The sequence below is a fragment of the Rattus norvegicus genome, chromosome 14, assembly GCF_036323735.1.
Source record: "Rattus norvegicus strain BN/NHsdMcwi chromosome 14, GRCr8, whole genome shotgun sequence".
Classification (NCBI taxonomy): Eukaryota; Metazoa; Chordata; class Mammalia; order Rodentia; family Muridae; genus Rattus; species Rattus norvegicus.
The window spans coordinates 42,268,798-42,293,834 of record NC_086032.1 but is presented as its reverse complement, the minus strand read 5'-3'; the positions used below and the strand labels follow the sequence as shown (position 1 = coordinate 42,293,834).

The 25,037-nt window shown below is 42.5% G+C and overlaps 1 protein-coding gene across 12 annotated transcripts in view; it reads left to right on the top strand.

Annotated features, from left to right (window-relative positions):
* Window positions 1–4,821: 4,821 nt before the first annotated feature.
* Window positions 4,822–25,037, top strand: part of Nsun7 (NOP2/Sun RNA methyltransferase family member 7) — a 55,952-nt gene continuing 35,736 nt past the window's right edge. For 4 of the 12 annotated variants that reach the window (XM_039091913.2, XM_039091916.2, XM_039091915.2 and 1 more), the window contains exons 1-4: window positions 4,822–5,296; window positions 5,580–5,996; window positions 8,358–8,416; window positions 8,873–9,003. In XM_039091913.2, the coding sequence (XP_038947841.1) occupies window positions 5,684–5,996; window positions 8,358–8,416; window positions 8,873–9,003 (503 nt within the window). In that variant the 5' untranslated portion in view covers window positions 4,822–5,296; window positions 5,580–5,683. Of the gene's footprint in view, window positions 5,300–5,579; window positions 5,997–8,357; window positions 8,417–8,872; window positions 9,004–25,037 lie in introns of those variants that run through there. The other 8 variants (XM_063273123.1, XM_006250947.5, NM_001400918.1 and 5 more) reach the window with 6 other exon arrangements.

The following is a 25,037-nucleotide window of genomic DNA, read 5'->3' as shown; positions in this document are numbered from 1 at the left end:
CTGTCCTTGCTGTAATCACATGAGGTTTATTGATAGGAACCAGTGCACTGGGGTTGAGACTCATATCCCACGCAAAGGCACAGGAGTTCAACGACCAGTAGCTGGGAGAAGGGGTATTTAAAGGAAGAAGACACAACCCAAGGGGGCAGGGATGGGATGGTGTCATGTGAAAAATCGCAAGGAGAAGCTTCCTGTCTCTCAAGATTGCTTTTAAGATTGTAATCTAACTTTATGGTCAGCTAGTTCCTGGGAGAAGCTTTCTGTTATCTTTACTAGGTCGGGAATCAAGTAACTAAGGGCCTTATCTTTAAGCCCTTTTATCTAGTTTCTGGGAGAGCAGGCTCAGGAAATGTTACCTTTTACCTACTTGCAGGTCGAGAGCAGGGTCTGGAATTTGAGGTATTTAGGGCTCCTTAGGGGTGAGGTAGCATTTTTAAACTTCTGAATTTTTGGCTGCACTGCATGATCACATGTGTATCTGTGTGAGGGTCACTTTTCCTTTTGGGCTTTGTTCGCCTTTCTCTGTATCACATCTTTATTCAGCCACATGATCTTTAGACTTAAAGTTCAAGTGAAGAATAAATAATAACTTAATTTTTCATATTTCCTCTCCGTGGTTTAAATATATTTAAATGCTAGGGCAGTGTATAATAAGTCCTGACATTTCACAAGGGACTCCTGTGTCTATTAGATTGTACATGCTGAATATTAGAGCAAGGATCTTCATTAAATATCATATCTTACCTTTTTCATAAAGTGAATAAAATGCAGATGCTGGAATAGTTTGACTTTTTAAAACCAAAACGTACCCAGGAGATACAGCTCAGTGGGTCGAATGTTTGTCTGGCATGCATGAAGCTCTGGGTTTAATAGCCAGCCCTATATCAACCGGGTGTGATTGAACACCTGTAATTCCAGCATTTGGAAAGATGGAGGTTAGAAGTTCAAGGTCAACCTCAGCAACACACAAAGGTCAAGGCCAGCCTGGGCTACAGCAAACCCTGTCTCAAAAGAATAGAGAAAGGTAAGAGTACACCATGTACACCCTGGGCTACAGCAAACCCTGTCTCAAAAGAATAGAGAAGGGTGAGAGTACACCCTGTGGACCAGCGCTCCCAATGAGACCGTGGGTCAGTAGACTATTTAGACTTGCCACAATTAGCCTTGCTAAAGGAACACATTTTTAATTTATTGGGTTTTGTACATACAGGGAATCCTCTATACTACTCTGTTATGGTAATAACATAACCCCACAAACAATTTATTGGTATTTATCTTATACTTCTGTGTTCTGTGTTATCTCTTCCTTTTAACCCATGCTTTTAAAAATAAATCTGTGGAATATGTAAAAAAAAAAAGGACAAAAAGTGCTGTACTGGAAGTTAGCCATGTGCTGGGCGTGGTACCTTAACCTCAGCGCTCAGGAGGCAGAGGCTGGATCTCTGTGAGTTCCAACCCAGCTGGAGCCACATGGTGAGACCCTGTCTCAAAACAAAAGCAAAAAGCAAGATGCTTTGCAGTGATGCAGATGACTGCAGACTTACAGGGGAGGGACACAGAAGGTTTCTGTGACAATGCCTACACACAGCCCGCTCACCCCCTCAAAAAAGTAGCAGCCTAGATGAGAAGCCATGAAAGAAAATGCTTAAAAATTACAAAGATGTGGGGCTGGGGATTTAGCTCAGTGGTAGAGCACTTGCCTAGCAAGCACAAGGCCCTGGGTTCGGTCCCCAGCTCCGAAAAAAAGAAAAAAAAATTACAAGGATGCAAAAATGTAGCTGTCCACAGCTCATGGCTTCTGGTGGGAATGGTGGTGGGGGGGAGATCAGTGGTCTTTAAGGGGATGGCTACTAGGAGTTTGACATGCTCCAGTGAGTATACGGGCAACACGGATTTGAGTTGTTTTCCCTTCCTCTCCTCCTCCTCTCCTCCACCTCTTCCTCCTCTCCTCATCTTCCTCTTCCTTTCCTCCTCCACCTCTTCCTCCACCTCCTCCTCCCCTCCTCATCTTCCTCTTTCTCTCTTTTTCCTCCCCTCCTCCTCCTCCCCTCTTCCTCTTCTTCTTTTGGTGGAGGAGGTCACACAGGTGGAGGGGAGGACCTGGAAGGACTGGGAAGTAAACATAATTGTTGTGTATTATGTGACATTCCCAAATAATAAAAATCTTATATTGGAAAAGACAAATAATGCTCTTTTTTCAAGAATCAATAGTTGGTCCATCCTAATCTGGACCAGAGCATCCTAGAAACCCTGCCAGAGTTGTGCAAGGCCTGTTTGTTTTAGGCTTGTGCTGGCAGCACTTCTGAACAGGCCTGGGTGGGGGGTGGGGGGAAGAATCGATAGTAAGTTGAGGCCCAGTGTTTAAGATGCCCCATTTAAACCTTTGCATCTCACAGTCCTCCTGCCTTCTACAGCAAGCATTGGTGGAACTGGACATAGTTTTCTTCTTTTTAAAAATATTTTTAAAATGTATTTATTTTTATGTGCATGTTTTGCCTGTATGTATATCTGTATCAGGGCGTCAGATCTCTTGGAACTGGAGTTACAGACAGCTGCCATGTAATTGCTGGGAGTTGAACCTGGGTCTTCGGAAAGAGCAGCCAGTGCTCTTAACCACTGAGCCATCTCTCCAGCTCCTGGACATAGTTTTCTATGTCCATATTTTAAGCTTAAGCAAGTAATCAAATACTATATGGATAAATGATACTTGTAGTCTCAGTCAAATGCAAGGAATGTTAATATATAAGTATTTCAAAAATTGCACCTCCTGAGGGAAACCATTCTTTAATTTCCTTTAGCAGACAGAAAGCCCTAGTTGTCTACTTTTGAATTCTGTATCATCTCCACCTTAACGTTCTGATCATGTTACCGAGTGTGATTTAGACAAACACTACCTATTTTTATTACCCAACTTTCACAACTGCATGCATAGACTTATTGCTATGGTTACTTGTTAGTGCTGTACACTGAAACCTAATATGTTTTTCTGTAGCCTTCACTTCCAGTACAGCGAGTCCACAGAGAGGCTATAAGCCAGAAGAGCTAAGGACACAGGCTTATAATCATTTACACACGCGCTTAAAATATAGTAACCATGACTTTACTAACACAGCTACTTGCTTACGTTCTGCTTAGGGAGTCTGGCTTTTCTTATTCAATCTCGTTTTCAGCACAGCCGAGGGTCACCCACTGAACTACTATATAAAAAGAAGGTCCTCAAATAGTATTCTGAAAGACAATACTTAAAAGTTTACAACTACCTAGCGGCTCACATTCCCTGCAGGTTAGACTACACAGGAAACTACACAGGAAAATATACCATGACCTCCAAACGACCTTCCGTATTTGTAATCTCGGTGACCTTAGCATTTTGCTTAGCATCTTAGAAAAAGAGGTGTGTAATGATATGAAGATAAAGGTCTAGCAGAGATATTTTAGAGCGTGTGATTTGTATATAGAAAGAAGGGAGAAGGTCAATATAGGTATGTACACAGATATCCCTAATAAAAAAATAAAGGGTGCTAAAATCAGAGGTGCCCCACGATCACGTGTGACGGCAGGTCCCCCGTTCTGTCTGTATGTTTACCGCGTTTCTGTCAGTCACTACGAACACCCTTCCCTTACAGCAATAGTTCCCTTGAATTTCAGTTGGACTCGTTTCCCAGCCTTCGTTATTAAGCACGCTCTGTGACTAATTCTGGAGTGGAAACCAAGCAAAGTGACATGTGCATCTTTCTAGTCCTGTCCTTGGAAGGCATGGACGTGCTGTCTCCCTCCGCCTTCTGCCCTTTATCACTGTCTGCAAGTGGACTTGGGATGAGCCATCTCACACTAATTTGACAAAGACATAGATAGACCTTGGGTGAACCCTTAGGAGGAGCCTGGGTTCCTGATAACTGTGTAGTAGAGTCAGACCTACAAGATGCGAGTGAGGGCGGGGGCGGGGTAGGGGATGGGGATGATTAAGACAGGGTCTCACTGGCATGGCCTGGAACTCCCTATACAGACCATGCTGGGTGCTGAGATTAAAGGCCAATACCACCAAGCCAGTGCCAACTGGGTCCTGAGTATCAACTTTCTACTAGGTTCAAGCCCACTGTTATTTTGGATCTCTGGCTTAGCAAATAAATTTACATTCAGACACATGCAAATGTTGAAAAAGGCTGAGTTTCAAAGATTTTTTGTAGAAGTTTACCAGGTAGACAAAAGGAGAGACTTTTCAAGGCAAAGAGAAACAATCCTCCTGGGAGTTCAAGCCTCTGATTGCAGCACAGAGGAGTTTGGAGTTGGGGGAGGGGGAGTAGAGGGAAGCGAGAGGAGGGGGGATTGGAGGGGTGGAGGGGAAAAAAAGGAAACCACAATGGGAAGCAATAACACACACACACACACACACACACACACACACACACACACACATCTATAGATGGATGATAGATAGATGATAGATAGATAGATAGATAGATAGATAGATAGATAGATAGATAGATAGATAGATTGATAGATAGCAAGCAAAATCTTGAGTCCCATGCCCAAACTCAGAATCCCGGAGATGGGTCCAGCCATCTGCATTTCAATGGGGGCCTCAGGTGCCTGAGAGTTAAGCCGCAGAACTACACCATCTACTTCAAAATATCCCTAAGTGTTTAATGAAGGAAACCAAGCTTGAGTGCTCAGGAACCCTGGCCTGACTTCCAAGAGGGACTGAAGGGCTGTCACGAGTACAAGAAACTGGTGAAGAGTCACTTCTAGCAGATCCCACTCGGAAAGCCTGGAGCACAGCCCCACCCCCACCCCCGTTGCCATGGAGATCCGGGCACCCTGCCGCACCCGCTCACGCCTCTAGAAGACTTAGAGGAAATTTCGGTAGCCAGGGTCGAGTACGGACCCAGCTCCTGGCTTCCTGCTGCTGTACCCGCTAGGTTGGCTGCAAGAGCCCGGGGTGGTCGCGAGAAGCGTCCCCTCAGGGACCCAGAGCCTTCTTTGAGGGATCCCGAGAGCCGAGGGCCGGTCCTGAGCAGTGTCCCCCCGGAGCCCGAAGACGCGCTTGAGGAGGCAGCGTTTCCCTCAGGGACCCGAACGTAGCGGGCGCGGGCGCCGAGCGCTTTCCCCCACGCCCGAACCCCGCGGGTGGTGTGGCTGTACTTGAATTAAACGGCCTCCGCGGGCGGTCGCCTCCCGGGGCTCCCGAGGGCCTGGTTCTGCCTCCAGCGCCCCAAGTACAGAGGTTGCCGCGTCTTCAGCCCCAGAGCCCCGGGGAAACATCCCAACCTTAGAGAAGGGCGGATTCGCGGAGAAGGTGGTAGGACCTTTTTCCCTTGGATGCTGAGGGTGCGAGGCCAGGGGGACCTAGTGGGTCTGTCCTTAATGGGCTGTGGTGAAATTCACCCTGGGGGTGGGAGAGAGGGTGGGGGTGGGGTGGGAGGATCTCTAGTTGTTCCTTCCATCCCTGAGTGCAAGTTTTCCTTGCAGTTGGAAGTATGGGGTGTTCCGATGGGCTAGTAGTATATGCCGCAAGAAAGGGGCAATCAAGAGAGGTGCTGTAGAAAGAGATTTACCAAGGTAACCCTTTCTTTTCTCAGAGACCATGCTTAAGACTACAAGGATAGCAATCTCCCTGGACCACCTGAATTGAACCTGAAGCTTGAGTTATTGACATCAGGGGCAGTTGACATCAGAGGCAAACATGTTGGATCCGAACAGTGCAATGGACTTTTTTGACCAAGAAAATATGGAGGAGCTCTCCCAACTCGCTTCCCTAGAGATGTCAGGGGATTTAGTTTCCAAGAGAAAACCTTCAGCTGCGCTAGAAAAATCTAGCTATCCAGACTCCGTGTACGTTACGGCGGCAAACATTTTTCAGGGTATTCGAATCCAAAGGCCAGCAGACAAAGTCATCATAAATTACGGGGATGAACTCTTGCCGTCCTCCTGGACCCAGGCCGAGGAAGATTCTTTTCAGCGTTTGTCCTATGAGTTGGCTTTCAGTACCCTGAAGTGTGAGTAATACCGGTTTTGGAGGTTACCAGAGGCTGGGGGGTAGGGGATGGGGAGGCAGGCGAGTAGAGAGGGGGTAATGGGGCGAGAAAGCAAGGAAATTAATGGGATGCGGAACGTAGCCTAGCCCTTCAGACACACCATTTTTTAGTCGTGTGTGTATCTTTGGTGAATTACAACCGTTTAAAAATGAAGGATTCTAAGGGAAACTACAGAGTGTTACTGCACTTGTCAGATAGGTATAGTGAAGTCATGAAATGAACAGGAGTCAGCATGGTTGTCTAGGCCTGTAAGCCCAGCTGCTAAGTCTGGAGGATTTGCAGTTCCAAGTCAGGATGGGCTATAGAGCCAGACCCTTCTCAAAAAGGAAAAGGAAAACAACAACAACAACAACAACAACACACACACACACACACACACACACACACACACACACACACACAAACATCAATGAAACCTAGACACAGTTCCATTAATGGGAAGAGTAGGAATTTCCACCTTAACCACTCGAACTCTCCAGATGTAGCTCACTGTGTTCCTCTGTATGTCCACCTTGATTTTAAGTTCATGAGGCCTGACAAATTCAAGGGAGAGGGACGGCGGAGAGACAGAAGAAGAAAAGTACAGTCTTTAAACAGTGAATACTAGGACTAAGTCAACCCAATCAAGATTATTCAATTCTTAGCCAACAGCTTTAATTTGGAGTGCCATGTTTAAGTAGGTTTCTCCTTTCTAATTTGCCTCCAAAGTGCCAGACTCAAATTTCCACGGCTCCTTCATGGTAGTTAACTGCCAGCTCCCATGTGGAAGGGTCACTGTAGATAGGGCCTAACCAGATATTGCTACTACGAGGAGGGCTGTGTGTGTGTCTCTGTGTTTCTTTGTAGATTTTTTTTTATTTTATTAATATGGGTATTGAGTTTCCTTCACTTGCCCAAAACTTAGAATACATTGGATAAAGCATAGCTTTAAATTGATACGTCAGAGTAAGAATGTTATATAACTTTAGATATCTAAAGTTAATTCGAAAGGCAGACAGAGGTGACTTTTTTGCAAGAGTCCTAAAAAACGAGAGTAACATTGGTGAAATCATGTACTGTTTTCCTTCATTCTGCCCCTGTGATTTTACAATGTCTCCAGTGGTCAACGTTTTATAGCCTGCACACCCCTTCCATGTCAGAAGTCTGTCACGCTTTTGGAAATTATAGTTTCTGTGTCAAAAACTGAGATTTTACTTATAAATGAAATTAGAGCATAACTGTCTCCAAAGTTGGTGGCTTGAATAGGTATAATGTTTCCCAAAAGATTTCCTGTGAGAATTATAGTCTCCACTCCAAAATTAGTCTTCTTCGATTTTCTCATTTCCCAAATAAAGACTGAAATCCAGTGTCTACAATACGTTAGGTTTTTTTTTCCCATGGATGTTGGATGAATTAAAGCTAGGGCTTCCTTTCTGTTTGCCTTATTAAAACATACATTATGCTTATAGTTGAAGTGTATCAAAAATACTCACAAACCTGGGGGTGGGGGTAGAAATTTGATTACCAGTTCCCACCAAGCACCTACGGAGTAGTTTTTCTGTTCTTTGCTGTTTGGATTACTGTCCTTACGCAGATCCTCACATGGCAACTCCTGTCATTTCGGTCTTGGATTAAATATCTCATCTGTGCCTTCGTTAGTGAGTTTTACCAGATACTTAAGTTACAATTATGTCTAATAAAGGAAGAGAAGAAGAGGAACATTTCCCATCATAAGGCTAACAAAAACCTTGATAACTAACAAGGATGTTAAAATAAACTAACCTCTCTCATAAGCAGAACAAAAACTCAGAACAAAATATTAACAATACTTAATAATTAATACAACATGTCAGCAATACTTAAAACCGGAAAGAGAAAGGTTTAACATTTTAACTACTTTTATGTACATGGTTGTGCATACAGTGCCAATGGAGGCCAGAAGAGGGCACCAGATTCCCTTGGAAATAAAGTTACAGCCAGTTGTGAGCCACACTTTGGGTCCTGGGACTCAAACCAGGATCCTCTGGAAGGGCAACCAGCACTCTTAACTGCTCAGCCATTTCTCCAGCCCTACTGTTCAATATTACTAGTTATATCTTCTTTAATGTCTTTCAAAAGTCATAAATTAAAGACTAGAACTCCTTTATGATTACTTTAATTATTCAAATAGTGCTTTGAATCTGTGCAGAACCTGAACCCTGAAAGTGCAGGGTTCATGAAGACTCTAACGACTTACTATGATTTATTAGGAATTGAGGTGCATTTTACATGTGAAAGTAGTTTTACATTGCTTAGAAAGTGTGTTTCATATTTTGGGTAGCAGGCTTTTCCCTTGTCTTGCAGATCAAGATATTTTGGAAAGTATATTAATAGATACCGATATCTTCTCAAGTACCACAATCGTAAGTAAACAACGTTCAGAATTGGTCGGCCTCACTGTGTAGAGAAAGTATGCAGACTCCCTCAGACCTAAGTAATGCTCTGCATTATGTTGAGCCTTCTTTAAAACATGTGTTCCTTCCTACTTCTAAGACTTGCGTTTTGACCCCAGTCCTGTCGTTTTGACTCCTACATCTCAAACTGTCCTTTTTGAGAAGGTTTATCCTCTCACACTAGATACTTCTTTTGAAGACTTTCTCTATTTCTAAATCTAACCATACTGTGTAAAAAACAATCATGTTCCTATTCTGTTATGAAAAATAACTGAATAAAAAACACTGCTCTCATCCATATTCATGCTCATGCTTCGGGGGTCAAACCTAAGACTTCATTCACCTAGGCAAGCCTTCTACTCTGAGTTATATCTCAAACCCTGGGATATTGTTCATTTTTTCTTCATGTGTGTTTCCCCTTGGTAGCCAGATCAGTTGAACAGCCTTATCATTGTGATGCTGTATGATTTCCAAGATAGAAAATTTCAGCCCCGTGTCCTTCCCAATGACGCAGTGACCATACCAGAAGTTCAAGAAGTAGAGAACCTTCTTAACAGGTAAAAAGGATGCTCATGTGAGTCAGTGTTAGCACTTGGATTTATGAAACATCTATGGAGCATAACTTATACATGTGTCTCAAAAATGTATGGAAAATATATGTGTTTGGAGTTCCTTGGCAAATAGTCATGGATGGTTTAAATATCTAACTTTAAATCACATTGTTGTTAGATGTTGAATTGCATGATCCAGTTTATAAACACATGGGACATCATTGAAAATGTCTAATAGTTTTAGTATATGGATAAGCTAAACTTAATTTGAAACAGCTACTTTTGTTTCCCTATTTGACGGCCTTAAAAACCATCTAACATATAACAAGTGAGAAATTCTAACGCTGTACAAGAATTCACTGGTCACACACGCTTTGGCACGGGAGCCTCTGCTCTCACACACACGTCGTGTGCACACGGTGACATCCAAGACAAATTCCAACCTATACCTAACACTTTATTGGATATTCTTTTGTGCCTCCAAAGCAAAATATCAGAAAGTAGGTAATTTATAAAGGACAGAAGCTTATTTCTGCTGGAAAGTCTGGGGGATCACGGCTGTGGCAGAAAAGAAGAACGGAAGAGTAGAAATTCAGATACCTTTTTTTTTTTTTTTTTTTGGTAGTGCTAAGGACTGAACTTAGGACCTTAGGCATGTTAGGAAAGAACTTTTTTGCTGAACTGCACTCCAGCTTCTACAAACCCTTCAATGATTGCACCCCTGGAAATGCAGGCATGTGTGAAGGCCAGAGCTGACTGCACCCCTGGAAATGCAGGCATGTGTGAAGGCCAGAGCTGACTGCACCCCTGGAAATGCAGGCATGTGTGAAGGCCAGAGCTGACTGTACCCCTGGAAATGCAGGCATGTGTGAAGGCCAGAGCTGACTGCACCCCTGGAAATGCAGGCATGTGTGAAGGCCAGAGCTGACTGCACCCCTGGAAATGCAGGCATGTGTGAAGGCCAGAGCTGACTGTACCCCTGGAAATGCAGGCATGTGTGAAGGCCAGAGCTGACTGCACCCCTGGAAATGCAGGCATGTGTGAAGGCCAGAGCTGACTGCACCCCTGGAAATGCAGGCATGTGTGAAGGCCAGAGCTGACTGTACCCCTGGAAATGCAGGCATGTGTGAAGGCCAGAGCTGACTGCACTCCTGGAAATGCAGGCATGTGTGAAGGCCAGAGCTGACTGCACCCCTGGAAATGCAGGCATGTGTGAAGGCCAGAGCTGACTGCACCCCTGGAAATGCAGGCATGTGTGAAGGCCAGAGCTGACTGCACTCCTGGAAATGCAGGCATGTGTGAAGGCCAGAGCTGCTTCTGGTGGTTGCTTCTCTTCTTCCACCATAGGATTTTAACAGTGGGTTTGGACTTTTTAAAGATTTATTTATTTATCTAATGTATATGAGTACACTGTCACTCTCTTCAGACACACCAGAAGAGGGCATCAGACCCCATTACAGGTGGTTGTGAGCCACCATGTGGTTGCTGGGAATTGAACTCAGGACCTCTGGACGAGCAGTCAGTGCTCTTAACCACTGGGCCATCTCTCCAGCCAACACCGTAGTATTTAAGAATCAAACTTTACACAGGGAGCCATGCCCAGCCTTTGTTATTATACTCTCTTTCGTTATGTTTTATTGATTATCGAACTCCAGGACTGAAGTGCAGCAACAGCAGTCTTGTACGAAGAACAGTCAGTAAGGGTTGTCAGTCCACCTAATGCTATACTTAGGGGAAATGCCAGCCATTTCATGTAAGTTCTTGAAGACCAAGATGGGGAGATTCAGGTAACAGAATAATAATCATTGCTGTTTTGAATGTTTGTCTCAGTTGGTGCTCTAAGAAGTTCTTTATGTAGTGACCTAATTAGTTGGTTATTATAAAGGAACCTATAATTTTATATGTGGGAAAACTGAAAGACAGGTTAAGGTATCTCCCTAATGTCACACAGAAAGGGAATTAGCCAGAATTCAAAACCAGGGATTCAGAATCTAGGCCCCATGCCCTACTGTAACTTGGTATACCACACCACTCTCTCCACAGCGTAGAGAGGTAGGCAGAGCCCATACCTATCATAGCCATGAGCTGTGGGATGGAGACGAGCAAAGCCATTATCTGTATGGACTCTGTACTAGTTAGGACCTAGCTCCCTTTCCCTGGTTTCTGTTGTTGTCTGGTTTTGGTTTTCTATTTATTTGTTTATTTTTGTTTTTCTTGGATATTTTATTTATTTACATTTCAAATGCTATCCTCCTTCCTGGTTTCCCCTCTGCAACCCCCCATCCTATCCTCCCTCCCCCTGCTTCTATGAAGGTGCTCTCCCACCCATCCACTACCACCCTCCCCACCCTGGCATTCTCCTACATGGGACATTGAGCCATCACAGGATCAAGGGCCTCTCCTCCTATTGATGCCCCACAAGGCCATCCTCTGATACATATGTGGCTGGAGTCATGGGTCCCCATGTGTACTCTTTGGTTGGTGCTTTAGTCCCTGGGAGCTCTGGGGATCTGGTTGGTTGATATTGTTGTTCCTACGGGATTGCAAACCCCTTCAGCTCCTTCAGTTCTTTCTCTAATTCCTCCATTGGACTGTGCTCAGACCAATGGTTGGCTGCAAGTATTCTGCCTCTTATGTTTGTCAGGCTCAGGCAAGCCTCTCGGGAGACAGCTTTATTAGGCTCTTATCAGCAAACACCTCTTGGCATCTGCAATAGTGTCTGGGTTTGGTGTCTGTATATGGGATGAATCCCCAGGTGGGGCAGTTACTGGATGGCCTTTCCTTCAGTCTCTGCTCCATACTTTGTCTCTGTATTTTCTCCTATGAGTATTTTGTTCCCCCTTCTAAGACTGAAGGTCTTCCTTCTTCTTGAGTTTCATGTGGTCTGTGAATTGTATCTTGGGTATTCTGAGCTTTTGGGCTAATATCCACTTATCTATGAGTGCATACCATGTGTGTTCTTTAGTGTTTGGGTTACCTCACTCAGGATGATAATTTCTAGTTCTATCCATTTGCCTATGAATCTCATGAAGCCATTGTTTTAATAGCTGAGTAGTACTCCATTGTATAGATGTACATTTTCTGTATACATTCCTCTTTTGAAGGAGCTTCTGGCTATTATAAATAACGCTGCTCTGAACATAATAGAACTATGTTGGAGCATCTTTTAGGTATATGCCCAGGAGTGGTATAGCTGTATCCTCATGTAGAACTATGTCCAATTTTCTGAGGAACCTCCAGACTGATTTCCAGAGTGGTTGTACCAGCTTGCAATACTACCAGCAATGGAGAACTGTTTCTCTTTCTCCACATCCTGTTCAGCATCTGCTGTTACCTGAGTTTTTGATCTTAGCCATTCTGACTAGTGTGAGGTGGAATTTCAGGGTTGTTTTGATTTACATTTCCCTGATGACGTTGAACATTTCTTTAGGTGCTTCTTGGCCATTCAGTATTCCTCAGTTGAGAATTCTCTGTTTAACTCTGTACCCCATTTTTAATAGGGTAATTTGGTTCTCTGGAGTTTAACTTCTTGAATTCTTTGTATATATTGGATATTAGCCCTCTATCAGATGTAGGATTGGTAAAGATCTTTCCCAAGTCTGCTGGTTGCCGTTTTGTCCTATTGACAGTGTCCTTTGCCTAATAGAAGCTTTGCAATTTTATGAGGTTCCATTTGTCAATTGTTGATTTTAGAGCATAAGCCATTGGTGTTCTGTTCAGGAAAATTTCCCCAGTGCTCATGTGTTCGAGGCTCTTCCCCACTTCTTCTTCTGTTAGTTTGAGTGTATCTGGTTTTTTTTTTAAGATCCAATTGATAAGATATAATTGCCCACTTAAACATACAAAGCCCATCCATCCCTTAGGAACATTGATAACAACCTGTAAACACACAGAATGAGATCTTTATGTCAGCCTCCGTTGTCCTGCCACAACCTCTCCCCTTCTCTCTCCCTCCTATCTCTTCCTTACCATTCCAGTCCCCCTCCTTCAAACTACTCTCCCGCCCATCCATCCTTCTCGTCCAATGACAGGCCTCCTTCTATCCTGTACCTGCCCTCACCTGTATTTTACAAATTCAGTGGGGAGGTTTCGGTGAAGTCACCTGATTCCTGAGTATGTGACTACGCAGCTGTCCTTGGGGCAGTGGAATTAGCATCAAAATACAGATAACTCCAGGGCAAACCACAACATTTCCTCCTTTTTGTCCAGTTAAAAAAGCCTTTTCACTATATATAAATTGAGTACAATTATTTCCATTCTGCAATTTATAAAACATGTGATATACTCAACACCCAGTCCATCACTATATCAGTTAAAAAGAAGCCTAACATGGCTCCAGAATTGAGAGGTTGTAGAGACAAATCTCCGCTAGCACAGTCCCCTGTTAGCAACATGTGAGTGCAAGTCTTTAGCCTTCTGGCCCAAAATCAACTGACAGACTCTTGAAATGCAGATTTTGAAGGGCTGATCACCCTGTCTTGGCAGAGTTTATCAGTCAATTATTCTGCATAATTTGTCCTTTTCTGGACAGTATTAGTCTGCAGATGAAACAGGTAGTTTTGTACAGTGGCTGCCTAGCCACAAAGTATTGCCTTACCTGGAGGTAGAGATGTTCACATTCTTCATTAAATCCACCAAAGGGTAACTGTTAGGAGCAGATATGTCTCAACAAAAGATAAATAACTTTAAATCTCAAATTTTGTGGATTTCTGGCGTTTTTTAAAACCATCTACCTATATAAGACAATCTGTACTGTTGTCTTTTTTTTTTTTTCTTTTTTTCGGAGCTGGGGACCGAACCCAGGGCCTTGCGCTTGCTAGGCAAGCGCTCTACCGCTGAGCTAAATCCCTAACCCCTGTTGTCTTTATATCTTAATAATATCTTGAAAGTACTCTCACAAAGTCAGCAATATATTTGCCATTTAGCCTTTAACTCACATGTGTAATCAACTCAGAAGTTTGTAATGACATTAATAGAAGGACTGGCTCTAAACCTTGTGCTTTTAAACTTTTTTGACAAATAAATTCTATTCCAAAGCAAATATATGATTTTAGCTTAGTTACAAAATGAGATTATGACTGTACAACTCAATCTAGCTAATTCCTCCCTGTTAAATTACATCCATTTCTAAATTCCTCATAAAAACAACTTTAGAATAACCACTTTCAGCCCCCCAAAGTAGAGAATTGGGGCAACGACTCCTTTATAACTTCTTCAAGCTGTACATGGGCGTTGAGAAATCCTTGGGTGTAGGGGATAGGAAGAATGAAGCAAATGCCGTAGCCGATGTGTCCTGACTGGACCCAGCTGAAAGTCCTTGAGACCAGGAATCCAAGTAGGCACACTCTGTAAAATACAACTCTCAAGACAAAAGTTTAGAATCTCTCTTTTTGTTTGATCCTCTTGAATTAATTTTTTCAGGCGGTCTACCTCTATCAAATCTGATCAGTAAGACTCTGTGAGGTTTCCAGAGCCTAATCACTCTTTTTAAAAACACAAAGACAAAATCTTTCTCCCAAAATACTTTGTTCCTTAGACTGAAACCAGAAAAGCTTGTATCTTGCACTCTCTCCCAGAGTAATAATATAACCATAAAACTCAAAGTCAAACCCATCATGAAGACTAAACAATTTTTTAAAAAGGAAGTAAGCTAAACAATGAGCCTGATAGGCTTTTGTACTCTGTGATATCAGGAAATTAACCCAAAATTCCCGTGGAGCCCACGTTAAGAGAATTCAAGCCTCCTGTTGTAAATATCAAAAGTAACCACAAACCCTCTCTAGCCGGCATTAACGAGCCATATGGCCTTTAGCGGGGTAATTCATAAAACAAACCAAATACTTTCTATCAATTACGATATCAATAAGCAACATATCAAACCAGAACTTTAGCCCAAAATATATCCATCTGTTAAGCTCTCTACCCGGAGCCACAGATTTTTCTTTATCCTTAATAACTTCTATAATATATGTCTGCATTCACTCTGCCTGGTGTTAACAGACATTCATCACAACTCTCTACTTGGAGGTAGTGACTAATTTTTCCCTATCTATGTTCTGAACCATGGATGAAAAGCCCCATCTGATTCAGGTAATCTCTTTACTCTCTTCTTTCTAAAAACAAACTTAATCACCTTTTAATAATACCTGTAATTAAGAAGTAGCTTGTCTAACTAGGATTTCAACCCAAAATTCCTGTTGAGCCCACATTAAAAAGAATATGAGTATCCTGAAAGACTTTCTAAACAACTTTCTTTAAAAAGCAGCTTTAATCTCCAACTTTCTGAGCTGCCATTACTTATCACACAGCAGGGGACCTACAACCTGCCAGCCCAGGCTACTTCCCTGTTTCTTTGTTAAATCCCCCCCCCCCTCGCTTGAGATATCACATGACTTAACATGGCGCTGGCCTCCTCTTAGAAAATAAAAACTTTCTCTCAACTCTTAGGATTACTAGTGGATTCTTGCCCATCACATTGGTTCGCCATCTGTTGTTGTAAAAATATAAAAAATAAAAAAAGTATTGGTGTCTTTTACCTCACTAGGTCCAGCACCGCGGTGCCCCAAGATATCTGCTAGATATCTTGGCAGAAACACATCCCAACTCCTAGGCGGCCCAGTGTCTCCTGCCGTCGCACACTTTCCTACATTCAAACCATCACATAAAAGAACACACAACAAAATAATCTCAGATCCAATTGATAAGATATAATTGCCCACTTAAACATACAAAGCCCGGTACCATCTATCCCTTAGGAACATTGATAACAACCTGTAAATACACAGAGCGAGATCTTTACCTCAGCCTCCATTGTCCTGCCACGGCTTCTGAGTGTATCTGGTTTTATGTGGAGGTCCTTGATCCACTTGGATTGAGCTTTGAACAAGGAGATAAGAATGGATCAATTTGCATTCTTCTACATGTTGACCTGCCAGTTGAACCAACACCATTTGTGGAAAATGCTATCTTTTTTCCACTGGATGTTTTTAGCTCCTTTGTCAAAGATCAAGTGACCATAGATAGGCCTGTGGGTTCATTTCTGGGTCTTCAATTCTATTCCACTGGTCTATCTGTCTGTCTCTGTACCAATACCATGCAGTTTTTATCATGACTTCTCTGTCATACATCTTGAGGTCAGGGATAGTGATTCTCCCAGAAGTTCTTTTATTGTTGAGAATAGTTTTTGTTATCCTGGGTTTTTTTTTTTATTCCAAATAAATTTGCAAATTGCTCTAACTCTATGAAAAATTGAGTTGGAATTTTGATAGGAATTGCTTTCGGCAAGATGGCCATTTTTACTATAGTAATCCTGCCGATCCACGAGCATGGGAGATCTTTCCATCTTCTGAGATCTTCTTTGATTTCTTTCTTCAGAGACTTGAAGTTCTTATCATACAGATCTTTCACTTGCTTGGTTAGAGTCACACCAAGGTATTTTATGTTGTTTGTGACTATTGTGAAGGGTGTCACTTCCCTAATTTCTTTCTCAGTCTGTTTATTCTTTGAGTAGAGGAAGGCTACTGATTTGTTTGAGTTAATTTTATATCCAGCCACTTTGCTGACGTTGTTTATCAGGTTTAGGAATTCTCTGGTCTGAACTTTTGGGGTCAGTTAAGTACACTATCATATCATCTGCAAATAGTGATATTTTGACTTCTTCCTTTCCAATTTATATCCCTTTGACTTCCTTTTATTGTCTAATTGCTCTGGCTAGGACTTCAAGTACTATCTGAATAGGTAGGGAGAGAGTGGACAGCCTTGTCTAGTCCCTGATTTTAGTGGGATTGCTTCAAGTTTCTCTCCATTGGCTACTGGTTTGCTATATATTGCTTTTGCTATGTTTAGGCATGGGCCTTGAATTCCTGATCTTTCCAAGACTTTTATCATGAAGGGGTGTTGAATTTTGTCAAATGCCTTCTAAGCATCTAATAGGATGATCATGTGTTTTTCTTTGAGTTTTTTTATATAGTGGATTATGATGATGGATTTCTTTATATTGAAACATTCTTGCATCCATGGGATGAAGCCTACTTGAACATGATGGATGATAGTTTTGATGTGTTCTTGGATTCAGTTTAGAGAATTATAATGAGTATTTTGCATTGATATTCATAAGCAAAATTGGTCTGAAGTTCTCTTTCTTTGGTCTATGTGTGATTTAGGTTTAAGCACCATCGTGGTTTCATAGAACAAGTTGGGTAATGTTTCTTCCATTTCTATTTTGTGGAATAGTTTGAAGAGTATTGGTATTATGTCTTCTTTGAAGGTCTGATATAATTCTGCACTAAACCTATCTGGTTGTGGGCTTTGTTTGTTTGTTTGTTTTGTTTTGTTTGTTTGTTTTTTGGTTGGGAGACTTTTAATGGCTGCTTCTATTTCTTTAGGGGTCATGGGACTGTTTAGATGGTTTATCTGATCCTGATTTAACTTTGGTACCTGGTTATCTGTCTAGAAGATTGTCTATTTCCTCCAGATTTTCTAGTTTTTCTGAGTAAAGGCTTTTGTAGTAGGATCTGATAATTTTTTGAATTTCCTGTTTCTGTTGTTATATCTCCCTTATCATTTATGATTTTGTTAATTTGCATACTGTTTGTGCCCTCTGGTTAGTCTGACTATGGGTTTATCTCAAACCCTTTTGATTTTTTCAAAGAACCAGCTCCTGGTTTTGTTGATTCTTTGTACAGTTCTTTTTGTTTCTACTTGGCTGATTTCAGCCCTGGGTTTTGATTATTTACTGCTGTCTACTCCTCTGGGTGTATTTGCTACTTTTTATTCTATTTCAGGTGTGCTGTCAAGCTGCTAGTGTATGCTCTCTCCAGTTTCTTTTTGGAAGCACTCAGAGCTATGAGTTTTCCTCTTAGCACTGCTTTCATTGTGTCCCATAAGTGTTGGTATGTTGTGCCTTCATTTTCATTAAATTCTAAAAAGTCTTTAATTTCTTTCTTGACCAAGTTATCATTGAGCTTCCATGTGTATGTGAGCTTTCTGTCGTTTTTGTTGTTATTGAAGACCAGCCTTAGTCTGTGGTGATCTGATAGGATGCATGTTATTATTTCAATCTTCTTGTATCTGTTTTGTGGCTGATTAATGGTCAATTTTGGAGAAGGTACCATGAGGTGCTGAGGTGGTGGTTTCTTTTGTAAAACCACCTCACTGTCCATATCAGTATTGAACCAGCTGCTTTCCAGGTGCACATACAGGACAGATTCAGAGACTGATGCAGCAGCATGCTATGGAGTAGCCTTGACTTCTTGTGCTTTGCTGGGTCTCTCTTTGATATAGTCTGGCATTAAGAAATTCTTATGGCCATCACAATGTCGTCTCAAACTGGCTAGTGGGAGCTCAGGTTAGCTGAGTTATCTAGGAAAGCCACAGCACTCCAAGAAAGACTAGTATGTGATCTCATTAGCAACAGAGTAGGTGACAACACTAGCCAAGGCCTGGCTTATGAAGCCAGAGAGATCAGAAGGTATCACTGCTTAATTAAGGACTTCTGAACCCCATGTTTCCTTTTCCTCACAATATACAGCATCCTCCTTTGGGCCATAACACAGATCTGATTGCATTGCTACCAATATGCCCTATACCCCCACCCCAGGATTACATAAACCAGGTCTAGTGGTACACGCCTGTAATCCCAGTCCATGGGAAAATGAGGCAGAAGGACTGTATGTGTCAGGCCAGCATGGCCTATACAATGAGACCCTGTTCTTTAAAACCTTCATAAAATGCAAGCCGTATCCAATATTATTTATATTATATTATTTATATTTATATATTTATATTATGCACAACTCACAGTACACACTGTAAGCAATGCCTGCATTTAATAATTGAGTTGCAGAGAACAGCAGAGCCATACAGAAAAATATATGTGTGAAGATAAAGATATATGGGGTCAGGAGAGGTGACTCAGTGTTAAGAGCACACATACTGCTCTTACAGAGGACCTGAATTTGGTTCCCAGTACCCACTTTGATGGCTCAGAGGATCTGATGTCATCTTCTGACCTCTGCCAGGTGGCATGCATATGCACAAATGCCCCCTTCTCAAACACAATACAAATAACTAAACTATTTAAAGTCTTTTTAAAAGATACAATTACAGTCTTGTTTTGAGTAGCTATGTTGCTGAGGTTGATTTCAAACTCTTAAGCTCAGGTGTCCCTCCTGCCGCAGTCAGCAAGCGCTACCATGACAAGTGTTTTAATTAAGGTTCTTAGCTTTGTAGAGGCTGTGCCCGTCTGCTTGAGCAAGAATAGAGAATGTTCTGATAAAGGGAGTGCTCCCATAAGGACCTGGGAGGAAACAGAGTTGGGAACTGGAGAGGTCGAAGAACTCTGGGTTCTTTACCTTCTTCTATTGCTTCTCTTAGTTTGTGTTTCATTCTTTCTCTCTTTAACATTCTGTCTTCTACTCCATTTCCTTAGTCCATGCTGGGAAAGTCCTGTTGTTGACCCTCGTGCCTGCATATATATGGTACAGTTGTGTGGCTAGTTTCTTTTCTTTTTTTTCCTTTCTTCTTTTTCTTTTTTAATGCAGGGTCTTTCAGCATATCCCTGGCTGCCCTGGAACTCACTCTGCAGACCAAGCTGGCCTCAAATTCAGAGATCCACCTGTCTCTGCCTTTGCCTCCTAAGAGCTGGGATTAAAGGCGTGCACTGCTATATCCAGCTCTGTGAATAGATCTTTTTTTAAAAAAATATTATTTATTTATTATATATGAGTACACTGTAGCTATCTCCAGACACACCAGAAGAGGGCATCAGATCCCATTACAGATGGTTGTGAGCCACCATGTGGTTGCTGGGATTTGGACTCAGGACCTCTGGAAGAACAGTCGGTGCTCTTAACCACTGAGCCATCTCTCTAGTTAGTTTCTTTTCTTAGACTAACTTATTAGCTGTAGATTCCTGTCAGAGGATTTCCAAACTGTTCAACCTCAAGTCTTCCATGTTTCAATTAAGGTACGTCCTCCCTTCCCCTCTGCTACACTCTGTGGTAGCTAATGCATCAAGTCCGATGACTCCAGCTTCAAAACAGATGCTGAGTCCATTTATTCGCAGTTTTACTGCTGTCCACATCCATGCACTATGAATGAGACTCTCCATTGGATTCCCTGGCTATAGTTCTAACTCCCCATGATCTGTTCCATAGGGCAAGTAAAGTGAAATTTGCTTATCTTTGAGGCGAGGTCTTGTGTAGCCCAGGTAAGCCTTGGACTTGCTGTGTAGCTGAGTCTGGCCTTGAACTCATGATTGCTTTGCCTCCAATCTCTCAGTTGTTGAGATTACAGCTCTTTACCGCCCCAATAGAGTGATATGTTTTAAGGTGTAACTTTGTGATCAAAATAGAATATCATGTGTCGCGCCCGCCTCGGCCAGTAAGGAAGACGCAACATGGTCGGATTCTTCTCAACAGCCTTTATTGCAGGACCACCTCATTGCTGATACGGGGACCTCGAGCAGCAAAAGCGCTCGCCTTATATACACAGCAGGCTGGGGCTATGCTAATTGTCCTTCAGGGATTGGCAGAGCATGAATCCCTCATTAGCATATTAACGTCCTGGCCAACTGGCGCCAGGTGCAAAACCCGCGCATGCGCAGTACCGTTGTTCACCACAGGTGGGCGCCGGATCAACTCATTATCCTACAGCCGCCCTGGCAAGGGGACAAGCCTGCGCATGCGTGATAAGTCATTTACTACCAGACAGGACTGGATGTCGGCACCATCTTTGTTTTACCGAGCCGCTCCCTACAATCATGGATATTTAGAAAATGTATAAAATCAATGAAGTAAGGGTTCTAGCTGTTATACAAGAAACAACATAGAACTCTGATCCCTGAGAGGACAAAAACCGAGTAAGTTGAGCCTTAGAACAGTCTTGGCCTCACACCTACAGGGACTTTCCAACCTGTAATGTAGGAAGTGAAAAACGGCCATCTTGGTGAATTAAGAAAGCAGAGAAGTTTTGAAAGGCAGCAGTGACCTTTTTTCTAAGTGGTACAGCATATTAAATGATTCGTGAATATTAAGCTGACTATGCGGGTGGATTACTTTTGCTCAGATATGCTTTTTCTTATTTTCCCCAATTTTCTCGTTACCCATTATGCCCCAAAGTGTGTCATTTGCCAGAACATCCCTTAAACTACTCCTTAAAATGAGCTTTTCTTTCACGTTCTTTTTCCTGCCCCTTCTTTGACCATTTAACCTTTCTAGTGAAGACTCTGAAACAGGTTATCTGTGTGGAACTTATGTTTTTCCAGCAGAAGATTAGCTCCAAGCAACAATAAATTGTTCATTTTGGAATTGGGAAGATGGTGGCTTAGAAGCCACATTGGAGTCAGAGGCTGACCACAGGGTCTTGAAGGGAACAGGATCTTATCAGAGCAACAACTACATATCTCGTCTCTAAGATCTGCTTGCTTATCCCTCCCAGTGAACTTGTATAATCAGATGAGTAGATCACCACTGCTGTTGCCGACATGCATAGGCCAGCCTACTGGGGACATTTTGCAGGAAATCAACAGAAGCTGAATCATCAGATATCTAGGAAGGGGCCTCCATTGTCTAGTGCCCCAGGACTGCCCCTAAGACCCCAGCAGGGAACCCAAGACGTCTGGAAAGACGCACAACCTCCAAACGGTGCTCCAACCACTGCACTCCAGCCTGCCTGCCTGAATCACAGCAATGACAGCTGAGGTATTCTCTACTCCCGGAGAGGCTACTGATGGGTTCCATGAGCAAACTTGAGTGTGGTTCTGAGACTGTCCAAGGGCAAAGTGGTAGAAAATCCACAAGGAGCATCATCCAGGGGACAGGGCAATATGAAGGAGCTCCCAACTGCAAGACAAAATTCCAGGAGTCAAGCCACTCAGAATCAACAGTCTGTATGTTTATCTGGCCCCAGTCGTTCCTTATTTGTATAAACCCAAGGTCAGTGTAGCCAGCCAGCTGGCTTCCAACCGTTCATGGTGTGTGTGTGTGTGTGTGTGTGTGTGTGTGTGTGTGTGCGCGCGCGCTTCCCTTCTCCATATCACTTCCTTTTTCTTCTTCTTCTCTCAAAGAACACATGCTGGTCTGTTTTGCAGGCTGTCTGACTCCACCGCTGGATGGATGTGACTGTTTCATGTTATCTGAAACAAATCTATAACCCTCTCCTTTGCGTCTTTAACAAAACCATTCCTTCCCCTGTCTTGTTTTTGATGACTGTTTCCCTATTTATGTCCATTACCCTCCTCCACTTCATATCCAGCATCCCAGTACTGACCACTAAATCCCACTGCACCTTTTTTTCTTTCTGCTCGTGTCCACAATAACCTTATACACACAGTGCCACCAGTGTCCCTCTGTCCCTAAAGCAGCTGGAACAAAGCAGCGATTGACTGTGGTCAGCTGCTCCTGCAGACTCACAGTGGCTACTTCAGACAGTACCAACTGTTAGGGGAGAACAGGGACAGGTCCTGGTGCTCTGAACACCGGCTTAACAAGGAAAGACATCATCTCAAGCCTGATACAACCGGTCACTCATGAACTCCACAAACTGCTCCACTACCCAAGAACATGGTGACTTGAAATAAGAGCAAGCTCTGCCTGCCCAATTTACCAACAGTCTAACTGAAGATGGGCAGGGCCAGGTGCAAACCCATAAGAAACATGGAAACCAAATTACCAATCCTGCTGGGCAGTGGTGAAACAGGCCTTTAATCACAGCACCCGGGGGCAGAGGTAGTTGGATCCCTGTGAGTTTAAAGCCAGCTTGGTCTACACACAGAGAGATCCAGGACAGCCAAGGCTACACAGAGAAACTCTGTCTCCAAAACAACAAACAACAACAAAAAATCCTAACTAACTATTACCAATCCCATAGTAACCCCCGATAAGAGTGACTTAGAGAAAAGTCTAGACTTATAAACAAATAAATGATTATCAATTAATTTTTAGACACAAATTCCTGTATAAATTCCAAGAAGACACAAACAGCTCGATGAAACAGGCAATTTATTTCAGGACATGAAAATAAAGAAGCAGAAACACTGAAGAGAAATCTGAACTGATGTTGGAAATGAGCATTCTAAGAGCAAGTCCAGTGGACAGACCCAGCCGTGGGCTGGCCCATGCGTAGAGGGCTGAGTAACAGCATGGAAGACAAGGTAAATGATTGGGATCACACAGACAAGGTCAACGACACATTTTTAAAAAAAGAATGAATGAAACATGGAAGTTCTTTAGGACACCATGAAAAAAAATGAAATCCAAAAATCACAGACACAGAAGAAAAATTTCATGCCAAAGGCATAGGAAATGTTTTCAACAAAATCATAAAATAACATTTCCCAGGCTGGGGAGATGGTTCACTGGATAAAGAATTTACTGCACAAACATGAGGGGCAAAGTTTACATCCCCAGCATCCATATAAAGAAGACCTGAACCCAGTAAATAAAGCGGAGAAGGACCGGGGAAGACACTATCAATTGCTGGTCTCCACAATTACCCCACACACATACAAGCACTCAATGATACACACTGCACACATGTATATGGGGAATAATTCGCAAACGGAAGATCTCAACCTGATCAAAGAGGCACCCCAAACACCAAATGGGTAGGAGCAGAGAAGAAACACCCCACGCCATAGTCAACATACTTTTTGTGCAGAACAGAGAAAGTAGTACATATTGAAAGGACCAAGCATCAGGCAGGCATGGTGGAGGGTGGTAGCTGAGAGCTTACATCTTATCTGCAAGTTAGAGGCAGGGAGAGAGTGAGACTGGGCTTGCTGTGGGCTTTAGGTCCAGTGGACCTAATAGACACCTCAGAACACTCCATCCAAACACCACAGAACATACGTTCATCTCAGAAGCCCATCGAAGTTCTCATATTAGGTCACACATCGGGAAACAAAGGATCCCCCCCCCCCCACTATAGGAACGCTGAAATAATGTTTTGTAAAACACTGAAATAATGTTTTGTATTTGAAGCAGTCACACTAAATCCGGAATAAGACAAGGTTTTTGCCCTCTTCACTTCTATTAAATATAGTATTCCGCGCCTTAGTTACAGTAGTAAAAGAGTGAAGTGAAGACCCGAACTAGGAAGAAAGGAAGTCAAATTATCCCTGTTGTCAGATGATTCCATACAAGAGACCCTAAAGACCCCACTAGAAACCTCTAGAGCTGGTAAAACTTTCAGCAAAGTTACAGGATACAAGATAAATACACGGAGACACTAATGACAAGCATACTGAGAAAGACATCTGAAATAGTCCCATCTATAACAGCATTTAAAAAACAAAATGAACAAACAATCCCAAAACTAACCAAGAAGTGAAGACTTCTACAGTGAAAATTTTAAGCTGCAAAAGAAAAAAATTGAAGTCACTAGAAGATGGTACGACCTTCCATGTTTATGGATTGGTAGAAACAACATTAACAATGGCCACCCTCCCAAAAGCAATCTTCCCAATAAATGAAGACCCAACCAAAAGAGCAGTGGTGCTCTTCTCAGAAATAGAAAAAGGCAATAATAGACTTCACCCCAGAAACGTAAGAGACTCTGGGTAGCCAAAGTAATCCTGAACAACAAGAATATTGCTGGAAGTCATCACTATATTCGATTTGAAATTATATTGTAGAACCACACAAATAAAAACAGTATGGCACCATCACAAAACATGTGCAGACCAGTGGACTAGGATAAGGACCAGACATCTAGTCCATGCTACTGCATAGAGCCTCCTGACATTTGACAAATGCCAAACATACACAGAAAAAAATAGGCTCTTCAACAAATGGTGCCAGGGAAACTGGGTATCTACATGTTGAAGAATAAAACCAGATTCCTTTTTCTTACTCTGCACAAAAAATCAGATCAAATGGATCAAGGATTTTAAGACCTGAAACTCCAAAATTGCCAGAGGAAAAATTAGGATGTGCATGTAAGAACTTTTGAACAGGACTCTGATAGTTTGGGACTTACGAGCAGCAATCTACAATGGGACTCCATGAAATTAAAAAAGAGGCATGGGGAAGGAAATCACT